This window comes from Heloderma suspectum, chromosome 4 (genome assembly GCF_057233095.1).
Source record: "Heloderma suspectum isolate Gila_16-S chromosome 4, 16-S_ref, whole genome shotgun sequence".
NCBI lineage: Eukaryota > Metazoa > Chordata > Lepidosauria > Squamata > Helodermatidae > Heloderma > Heloderma suspectum.
This window is the reverse complement of record NC_139461.1, coordinates 65092631-65104379: the sequence shown is the minus strand read 5'-3', so window position 1 is coordinate 65104379 and position 11749 is coordinate 65092631. Positions and strand designations below refer to the sequence as shown.

The 11749-nt window shown below is 36.7% G+C and overlaps 1 protein-coding gene across 3 annotated transcripts in view; it reads right to left on the bottom strand.

The window, feature by feature from the left end:
• PLAG1 (PLAG1 zinc finger) overlaps nt 1–11749 on the bottom strand; it is a 35621-nt gene continuing 23872 nt past the window's right edge. For 2 of the 3 annotated variants that reach the window (XM_084849492.1, XM_084849491.1), the window contains exon 3: nt 7–5999. In XM_084849492.1, coding sequence (XP_084705618.1) covers nt 4736–5995 — 1260 coding nt within the window. In that variant the 5' untranslated portion in view covers nt 5996–5999 and the 3' untranslated portion in view covers nt 7–4735. Of the gene's footprint in view, nt 6000–6529; nt 6889–11749 lie in introns of all 3 variants that reach the window. The other variant, XM_084849489.1, reaches the window with a different exon arrangement.

Genomic DNA, 11749 nt, shown 5'->3' with positions numbered 1-11749 from the left:
GTACATAACTAAAACCATTCTGTTGTTTTATTGATATTTTGTGGAGTTCACATATTTTTGTACAGCAAACATAACACTGTAGGCCACAAGAAGCTGCAGCACTATTGTTTAATAGCAGCAAAGTTATATTTTTATCAGGGTATGTGGACAATAAATAGTCTGTTTCTTTGGATATGAATGTCTAAAATGAAATTCTGCTGCAGCTTCATAATGTGATAGCTATTTTACAGAGCTTATACACAAAAATATATATGCAATCTTTTGTCTATATTTTATACAAGTACAACAGTAGTTTGTGAATACATTTTAAAGTACATATACATGATAAGCAACGCAGTTTCCCATATCACAGGATAGTAATTTTAAATGAAATACACAAATTCAGTCTGGAATGCATTTTTCTATTTTGACTCAAACTCTGTATCATTAAAACATTTTAGCACACGTCCAAACATTTCTCACTATCTAAAAATATAATTTCAGCTATCCAAGTCAGGTTCAGGTGTTATCCTTTTTATATTGTTTCCCAGTTTGTCAATATTCAAAGGGCTCTTAGAAATAAGTATGTTCTTCACTTCACACCATATCAAAAGCCCCTCTTTCAACTGTCATCTTCTAGTTTTGAGAATAGGCTTATCTGGGTATAAATTTGCATGTCCAAGTTTCTCCTTTTGCAAGTGCATATGAAAACATGGTGGTGTACAAAATTCATTAATGACAAAGTCACAGTATAAAAATATATCATACATCTATAAATCTAGTATAGGCCTTTCTCTATGGATAAAAATACATCAGTCTAAATGAGACAGGGAGGTCTGTAGCACCATGACAGGAGTTGTATCCCAAGTTATATTAGCAGCATGATCCACTATAATATATTTGCAGGAGTGTTTCTGAGAAGATAAACATTCATTCTGGTTCAACTGTACCACTGAAGCTTATACTGAAAAGTGTATACATGCAGTTAGCAATAGTTCTGTGTCGATTTTAGGGTTAAATATGTATCAAAAGACATGGACTTTCAACACACCACCACCCTTATAAGGGGATAAAGGACTAAAATACATTTTAATTACCATGACATCACTTTAAATTGTCTTCCTCTGTAATGTCAAATAGGTGGCTGTTTTCATTGTATACTGACATGATGCAAATAGGCAGCTGAACCTACACGATATAATTCATAGCAAGTAATATATAGGTTTTATTACTAAGAGGCACGTCATTTTAAGCTGCTAAACCAGTGTATGAGACAAATAATTAAGAGCTTAATCCTTCTCTTTATACAGGCACAGGATCAACCCTATGTTGAATTTCAACAGCAGCGTAGCTATGGTAGGACATTATATCTTTAGAATACTGCTTATTAAACATTCTGAAGGTTGCAATGTTATGCACATTTATTTGGAAGTAAATTCAATTGAATTTAGTGGGTCTTCCGAGTAAACATACATAGGAGTGAGATGTAAGGCTGAACTCCTGTGCCTAATTTCACACATGTAATTCCCACTGAAATGTATGGGACTTACTTAGCATTAGTGGGCACACGACTGCAACCTCTAAGATTTGAGTATACGCTTAACTATTGTTGACCATTCAGTTTTTGGACTGGTATTAAATGGCAGTAGAAGACGGCATAGTTTGAAACATGTAAACCTAGAAATCCACTGTAAAACCCTTTAAAAAGACACACTGGTTCTGTGCAATATAGCAAATTGATACAAAAACACTTTTAAGATGTACCTGTTAAAAGTTACAAATGTTTACCATTTTGTACCCAAAGCATTATACTAAAGGCCCACATATGTCAGCTAATGGCACTTGAAAAATTATAATATAAGTTTTTATAATAGAAAGCATAACCTGTAAGAAATTATCTTTTATAAGGTTTAGGTTTTCTTTTTGAAAGTGCTATATCTTGTATTATGTGTAACACAGAAGTTGATCGAGCTTTAGTTTAAAACAAACACACATGCACGCGCACGCACACACACCTACAATACATATAGAGCTCACTAGGCAAAAGATCCTGAAAATATGTACTCTTAACATTCATTATTAGCTTAATAAAGCAATCAGGTCTGGCTCATGTTTTAGTCAGTATATGGTTTTTGAAAACCTCTACTGCCAAATGAATAAATCACTCTATTCCACAATTTACTACTAATAAAACACAAGCAAATTATATATATAATATTTTTAAAATCCATAGCAGAAGTTTAGAAGTTGTACAAAGTGTGGTGCATGATCAGCCAGCACACACCACACTCCACTCTTAAGAATTAACCTGGTAACTACAAAATAGGCTTTAAAATTGACATGTTTAAGTTGCCAACAATCTTTCTGCCTAAATGATAGTCATAAAGCACTAATGTGTAAATAACGCCTACACTGTCGTTCTGCTTCCATATATTCATACATCTTACTTCAGTGGCTTGCACACAAGGTGTAGCTACTTGCTGAAGTACTAACTGAATGAGGTTCAATATCTTGTCTGAGGTCCTACTACTTATTTGAAGTGCACCTGTCTAATTAATCCCATTTTAGAACCTGAAGGAACTGCCATAATAATATGGAGCCTTCATATGCACTGAGTACTGGAAAAACTAGTTTTTTAAAAATCAAGTTAACCAGCAACTAACACTGAAAACAGATAACATTGTTGTAACATGCTTTGTACATACCATCCCTGTCAAACACCATAACTAATGTAGTGGTAAGCCTCTATTAGAAACTGAAAGGTTAAAACTAGTTCAACTCACTTCTGAAATGAGTGAAATGCCTTTTTCAGCAGTTGTCTGATGGTGTTCCCTAGTAACAAACACAATTGTTTTAAGTGACTGAAAAAATTGGAAAGAGAAGGCCAGCATGTGCCAATTATGTGAGGTGCTGAACATATTCAACATCTACAAAAAAAACACATTAGGATGTTTAATTTCCTCATAGGATATGATTCCTTTGAAGTCCTTCTATCCTTTCCAATAAAAAAAATATCCAGAAGGAAATTTCTACTTGCTTTATGCCATCTGGGCCATAAAGTATTTTTGCAGTATTTCCAATTTTCTTCTGATATGTTTTCCCCTTAAAATGATGGCGCTAAAAGGCTGGAAAGCAATATTGAACAAATCATTCCACTAAAGATATATTTTAGCAATCTGTTTCATAGAAACTAAAGGAAGCAATCATGCAGCAGATCTAAAGTCTACTTTGAGAAAGTATTCTCACAGCATATTGGAGCAGCTTGCAGAGTTTTGAAAAGGTATTTTCCTTATTAATACATCCTTATTTTAATGCCTTTGGAACATAAACATTTATAAAAAGTTACCATTCAGTAATAAAATTTAAATACATCAGTATAAAATAGTAAAATCACACCTGCATATTGTTCCTACGATAAAAAAGTAGGAACTAATGATACAAATATTGGGAGCAAAAGCTCCTCAATGGGAGCAACTTTTGTTTCTGTGAAGTATATTTATTTTTACCACTTAAAACCCATGTCCACACAAATTGGAGATAGTTATGCATTTTTTAAATTCCTCCTAAAAATGACGAGCAGAATGTTTCCAAGTTATAGCAAAACCATATTTTGCATTTATATATCACAGTTTTTCCCTCTTTTGGTTATCGGGGGATAGGGAATATGAGGGTGTTTTGAAAAGCAACATAAATTTGACATACTGCATGAGTAGCCATTTTGTTGTTACTTTTCCTAAATACCCTTGTATATTAGGTAAAAGTGGCATAAGCAATATGCTTTTACTTCACTCCTAAGAGTCCTGTTCTTAATTCTTGGCATTGAAAAAGATCACTAGCCAAATACCCAGGTGTGGTAAGTGTTATTACCACCTATGTTGTTGCTTAGGGCGCCATTACACACCATGAAATACAACACAAAAGATCTGCTCCAATGAAAATATGGAAACATGTATTTGCAAATTTACATTCATTTTCTGACTGCAAACTAATCAAATTGACAATATATAAAACTTTCTGGCTGGATTTAACCCATCGTTTGGATGAGAGCTGGAAAAGATGGATATTTATAGAAAAAGTGAAGTTACAATATTTCTATTTTAAAGCCAGGTCTTAATTTTGTCACTTTTTAAACTTGCCAATTAGGCATACTTTTCTTGCCAAATTATACTACTTTGTAATTGCACTTAAATGAGAGATTTTGTCCTCTCTAATCTTGTGAAAGTATTTAAGCAAGAGTAGCAGATCCTTCAGATCTTCTATGAAATCTACATGTAAAAGCTATACAATTTTTCATACAAGAGTTACAAATGTATTTATAAAGCATTATTTTCAGGTTATGAACAAGGTAAAAGTTGTTTTCTGAATTTTTCAGGAACTTATCTGTATTAACATTGATGTTTTGTTGCTATTCTTAAAGTTATTAAAATAGCCACCATTCCATTGATCATTAGAATTGTCGAATCTTAATGAAGCTTTAAAACATGGGATACATAACATTTTGGGAATTGTTTCTTTATATATATATTTTAACTGTGGGTCTATTGGCAGTGTGAATACAGAGACAGTTTTAAAAACCAAAGTAAACAATTGTGAATGAACACATTCAAAATATTTTAAAAGTTAATTTGAATTTCATACTGGCTTAATGAGATTGGTACTGTACAAAAGTAGATTTACAAATGACATAGTAGGCACTACATTAAAGTCATCTAAGGCATTTCTACAAATAAAATTGTCACAAGGCCATTTTTTCATCCTATTGGAAAGCTTGATGAAAACGTGGTAGCGTTGTGGTTGTGTTTAGACTGCTTGTGAAAGCTGCTGACAATGAATGCAAAGACCCAAGGCCTATACCATTACCAGGGTCTTGTGGATCCTGTGCCTGTGGAGGAAGCTGAGTCATAGATGAATGTGCCTCCTCTTGTGTGTAACCCATTCCAAGATTTCCCACAGAAACAGAAGGATTAAAGGGAGGTCCATTTACTGGTATAAAATTGAATAACTGAGAAAAGTCCAGTGATGGGGTGCTTAGAGGTTCACTAATAGAAACAGAACTTTTGGAAAGGGAAACATCCCCAGATCCATCGTCTAGTGGACCTACTTGAGAATCCAACCCTAATTTAGATGAAGATGCTTGAGAATCTTGGGATGAAGAAGGCATACCACTTTGCAAATCCATTAAGTAACTTTCAATTTCCCCTTTCAGTGGCTGCTCTTTATCAGTCATAGAAACCGCATATGAGGTAGAACCAAGTGGATATTTTAGAGAAAGCTGGTGAGAAGGGTGGACAGATTCCATATCTATTGGACAAGGCATTCCTAAAGGTAATGATGTGGCAACCATTTGGTGTGCAGATGTTGAGCTCTGCATGGACTGAATTTGAGTGTTGTAGAGATTTAATTGCAAAGTGTTTGTAAATGGCTTTGATGTCAGTTCACTGGAAGATAAAGACATCACTGGAAGCAGCTCATCCTTTATAGGCACAGAAACATTGCAAGTAAATGGGTCTAGAAGGTCCATTGGCTCTGTTTTGACCTTCAGAAGTTCTTGGTTGTGACTTTTCTTCATATGCCGTGTTAGGTGATCCTTCCGGCCAAATCTCTGTGCACAATACTGACAGAGGAAGTCCTTTCTTCCAGTGTGCACTACCATGTGTCTTCGGACATCCTTTCGGGTGTAAAACCGACGATCACAATGTTCACACTGGTGCTTTTTCTCCTTCACTCCACCTGATGATTTGCCTGCATGAGTTTTTAGGTGTTCCAGCAACACCCCTGTGCTTTCAAATGTCTGCAAACATACTTTACAGGTGAGGTCACCACTTGTTGCAGCATGCAAAGCCAGATGACGCTTAAACCCAAGCTTCGTGTTGTAGTTCTTTCCACATTCTTCACACTTAAAGGCCTCTTTATTGGGATTATGCGTATGTAGGTGATTCTTTAGGTGATCTTTTCGATGAAACATTTTCTCACAATAATTACACTTGTGGGTTTTCTCAGGAGAATGAGTAGCCATATGCCTTTAAACACAGATATATTCTGTAAGTAATTATTTTGATCAAAAAGTACATGTGTTCATTTTTAATGGCTGCTAAATACTATGCTATCCCCCCTCACCCTACCCCTAGAACATATTTTGCAGGAGACATGTCATTACAGATATTGTGCCATACTTAAATATAACAAATCACACATTACAAGCCATTTCATTTTGATTGACATTTTAGTTTGGTGATTTAAGTTACTTTAATAATATATTTCATTACGTGTTAATACTTCATTTATGTCCATAGCCAAAATGATCAGTCGATACTTATTTGCAACATGTTGATACAACTGAAAAGCTTTAAACTTTGAAACACAGAAAAACACTCAGATAGTAGCTTATAATACTATGCACTGTAGTTTATAATTCTACAATCTGATGTCTAAATTAACTAACATTTCCTCCCTGAAAATTAGCTGAAGTGTACACAGATATATACGTTTACAAAGCTTAAAATGGCCAACAAAGTATAATATAATCTGAAAAATAAATAGAGTTTAATACCTTAGTAATTTGTACTTAGAAACAAAGGCCTTGGTGCAGTCTTGTTGTGTGCACTTGTAGGGCCTCTCTCCTGTGTGAGAGTATGAGTGAACCTTTAATTTCTCAACACTGTTAAAGGCCTTGTCACACAGTTGGCAAGGAAAGTTTTTTCTTGGTTTGGATTCACCACGCTTACGTTTCCCTGAAGGGACTTTCTGGGTATCTCTTACTTCTGACAAATCACCAGGAATGACAGTGGCCATCGCAGCCTAAACCAGGCCTTCTTGTTGGACACTTGGGAATTGCCCAACTCCACTAAATGATTTAGCTTTAGATGGCTTCTCAAGTTTCATGTGGTCGTTAAAGAAAGCAAAAGGGGACTGGAAAAAAAAATAAGAAACAACTATTTGTAACTACACTTAATTTTGAAGTTTACTTGCTATGTGATGCTTTTGAATAAAGCTTATATAAAATTAGGTTCAGCTGGTCTAATGTAATATATGTAGGCTCCTTTAAGCTATTTAAAACAGCTCAAAATTCACTGCTCAGGATGGACAGATCCACATGTACGCTGAAACTACATCTTGCATTTTTAGGTCCTTGAACTAATATAGCAGTGTTTCAGGAACTTATTTAAGCATATTAAAATTAAGCTGGCTCTACATGCACTTTTGAGGAATATTATTTTGGTATCCTGTATAAAGTCAGATATAATATGGCTAAAAGTGCATACCATCTACTAAAGAAAAAAGAATTGCACAATTCAGAAATATTGTAGTCTGAAGCACCGTACACAGTAGTGAAAATTAATGGCACATGATATAGCACTCCATGGACTGTACTACTAGAGAACACAGGGACTAACTGCATGTTTGAATAGTCCCACATAAAAATTATTCTGACCAGTAGGAGCTAGCATGTCAGGTAAAATGCTTCTAGTCTAATCAAGCCTCTTCTTTCTGACATCCTAGGTTTCTATGTGCAGGGACTTTTAAAATATATATATATATATGGTGAGAATATTCATTAATCCAAAACCCTCCAGCTGCATTCTGAAGAGATAAAGTCCTCAGTGAGCTGTACCATGTGACTTTTCAGAATATGTATTTGGCCCTAATACTAACTTCATTAGAATCCAACTGACAACCAAGCATCAGTGGTGGGTTAGGTGTTTAAAATTCTTGTGCTCAAAGTGTTCTGGACACTAGTCTATCTGACTTTTTGTCAAGTTATCTAATCCCAAATTTCAGTAACCATGAGCATTGTGCAATTTTTTAAAATGTTTAAACACCACTACAGTATTTCAAGTATTAAGATGGGACCACAGATAGCAAGGCCAAAGAAACTATTAAGGAAATAGAGTGGAAGCTAGATATGTAATTGACAGATACAAACAGTTTGTGAGAAAAGATGAGCATAAGCATAGAACATATCATAATAGGATTTACTCAGTCTATCTTAACTGAATGATAGTTGCCAAATTCTGTAGGATACCTTTTGAAACAAATCTTGTGTTCATATGAACACCTGGGATCAATCCATGTAACCTGGCTAATTAATTTTTGAGAAATCCATTTTTGGCACAATTCTATGCATATTTAGACCAGAAAAAGTCCTACAACTCCCAGTATGCCTGGCTGGGGAAACCTGGGAGCTGTAAGATTTTTTTCTGTTTAAAGATGAATAGGATTGGATCCAAAAAGTTTTAAAAAATCTTGTTGGGGTGGGGGGTACGGGTGGGTGGGGGGCAGAAGTTTCTTTTAAAATCTATTTCTCCTGATTCCTCCAATTCAGGATTTTTAAAAGTGGAATATTTTTGCTTTTCACATTTGATAACAATTTCTTTTTTCTTTTTGCTATAGGTGCTTCCAGATTTGTATTGCATCATTGTTTTGCCCCATTCATGGAATTTTACGGGGGGTCAGTCTTCCACTCATAACCCTCACATGTATTTCCATGATTTCTTCCATCTTTTTTCTTAACACAGAAAATCCGTTAAGGAGAAAAAGATGGAAGAGCTGCACATTGTCTTCTGATTGGTAGCACTAGGTGCCCTTTGCCTGGAAGCACTCTGAAGTAACTGAATAATATGACAGGTAGATGATTTTTCTCTCCCCCTCTCCTGGGGAACAGTGGGAATAATTATCTTCAGGATGCAATTTTATTCACAAAGAATTGTTAGTAGCACATTGAGCTACTAACTGAGCAGATTTGGAGGCAGCTAGGGCCCTTCCACCTATGGAGCCCCATGTCAGCAGTATGGATAGGGGGAATCACCCCTCCCATTCCACTGAAGGAAGTCTTCTGTTGACTGAGCGGCATTAGTTGGTTTCCACCCATTAAATTCCAGATTCATAGGCTTGGATCCTAAAGTATGTTAAGTTTAGGAAGTTCACGGAAAGAATGTTTCCCACACTCTATCTTTCCCCTGCAGCCCCTGCAAAACCTCTCTGCAGGGCCCCCAGCCCCCCAGAGACACTTTTCGGGGGCACTGGGAGCTGCAGGGGAGTAGGAAAGGTTTATTCTATGAACCTATCCTTAAATTAACTTATCTTAGGCAAAGTCTCCTTTGCTACTAGTTTTCACCTCATTTTTTCTGTAAGGGTGCAATCCTATCATGTTTAGACAGAAAAACGTCCTACAGCTCCCAGTATGCCTCAGCCAGTATCCTGGGACTTCTGGACTTTTTTCTGTCTAGATATACATATGGCTTATTCAGACTACCAATTTAAATCATGGTCCTATCATATTTTAGCCTTTGTGAGATAGCAAGGTTAGCTGCAGGCTGTGAGGGTTTTTTTTAAAATCAGTTGTTTAATCAGCAAGGATACGTGCTTTACAACTAAGTTTTTTTGTTCTGAAGGATGTGCATTCTAAAACCAAAAGGTTCTCAAAAAAATTGAGACAATAGGGGTGTTCATAGAAAAACTCCTCACACATTGACAGGGGAGCTGGGTCACACACCCCGCCAACAAATGCTCCAACCAGGGATTCAGCCAATATATGTGCACAGAGAGCCAGTGTGGTGTAGTGGTGAGAGTGTTGGACTGGGAGCCGGGAGATCCGGATTCTAGTTCCCACGCAGCCATGGCAGCTCACTGGGTGACTTTGGGCCAGTCACAGACTCTCAGCCCAACCTATCTCACAGGGTTGTTGTTGTGAGGATAATGTAAGCTGCCTTGGGTTCCTTGCAAGAGGAAAAAGGCGGGGTATAAATGCAATAAATAAATAATAAATAAATAGAGATCCTCCACTTGATCATGATTAGGCAATCAGGAGTACTGTACAAGCCTGTATGCTTCTACTAACTTCTCCAGTGGAACTCTCTAGTATTTCAGTCTTAGGGCTAACTACAGTTTATGTTATACCTGCATTAGCAATTTCGCTACATACTGCACTAAACCGCAGTTTGCACATTCTTTACAAAAGCGGTTATGACTAGTTAAACTGCTGGTGCAGATGTAATGCTACTCATAATTGCCCCAAAATTGAACAAGGGAGAAATACCCATCTGAAAGGGATAAATTTCCATGGGATGTCTGATTGCCTAATCAAGGTTGGGCCACTGGAAAAGCCTAAAATAGTTCCATAAACTTTTTAAAGTTCACAAACTGGCAGAGAGGGAAAGGATGGTTGTGTTGTTCATAACAAGTAGTATCACAGACACAATTGAACAGATTTGTCAAACATTCGTTTGACCATATTTTAAACAACTCAGTGTCTCAACTGGCATGCTAACGAGGGGAGAGGAAAGAGCACTGAATATTTCCAGTAATTAAAAAATGTGATTGAATGCTTAAAGCCTGTTCTCTCAGCAATGGAAGGACTATCTTCTCCAAGACATCTGATCCTCCACAACAACAAAAATAATATCTGCCTATTTGTTGTGCCATAAACTGAAAACATCTTAAGTAAACTGGGCTGTACAAGAGACGAAATCTGTTCCAGCTACTAGTGCTTCCCTTGCTTCCCTTAATTAGTAATAAAAGCAAAGAACTGCAAGCTTACTGGGGATGAAAAATAGAGCACATTTAATTTTTGGTGTGCCATCTCTCTAAATTTTATTGCTATCAATAATGCTTATTTAGGTAATGAAGGAAGTTAAACAAAAGTGGATCCGAGAAGCACAACACAAATTACCAAGATTCTATTGTGGGTCACTATAAGAAAACACAATGCAAAACTTTAGCACAGAAAGAAAATTAATAAAATGCAAGAGGTGTTTCAGAAATAGATAAGCAAAGAAAGCATACTTTAACATCTTATGGTGCTTACTGCTTCATCAGAATTTCTTAGTATATGTGGCATCTTCAAGTCCTTTGCTATACCTATGCACGTATCAGTAACTCTAGTTTTATTTTGCCTCATAAGGGGACAAAGTTTAGCAATAGATTTTCAAGGATTTGTATCTTAATAGTCAGTTATGATGCTAAATAAATGGTAAGCCTTTAGAAGAACCTTAGGATAAAACTAGAGCTACTGTCTTTTCCTATCATGAAGTGGAACTAATGTGAAGGATTCAGCATGTTACAAAAATTACAAAAATAATTATGTGCTGTACTTCTAAAGGAATATTTTCAGGCCCTAATTAGAAGCAATGGCAGAAGAACCTGCATCTTAGACCATAGGTTGTGCTGACCAGAAGAAGCCTTTCCCCAGTCACTGCTTTTTGCTCCTTACTACCTCCCCCGAGTTATGTTTCTCCTGGTCATGTTTGCTTCTAGTTTCCAAGCCTAGCCAGAAGCAGTGCACTGTGAGAGTCAAAAGCTGAAGGCAATGACTTCAGCACTCCTCTCTTAACATCTCTTCTTTCCTTTAAAATCACACTGAGTTGGATCCAAACATGTGCTCAGAGTTCTGCTACACTAGAGGAAAAGAAAGGGGTAGTGATTTTCACCAATTTCTCCTTCCCAGTGCACCCCACTCTGACCCCTAAAAAGCTCCAGAGGCTTGGGAGAACAGCATGGGAAATGGTGCTGGGGGCTGCAGGGGGAGGGAGACTCAGCAAAAATCTCCACCTTGCCATTCCTCTAGTGGCAAGTCCTCACTGGATCCCAGTTTCCTCTATGAACGGAACCTCCGTTCAAAGGGGCATGTCTGAATCTAATCCATTGTGCTTTGTGCAGTAGACCCATATTCTAATGCACAGGTCTCCTGCTATTGCATCCAGTTCGGGCCATAATTTCAAATGATAAAGTTTAAAGGTTTAAAGTTTAGTTTAAGGTATGAAGTCTAGGGGAA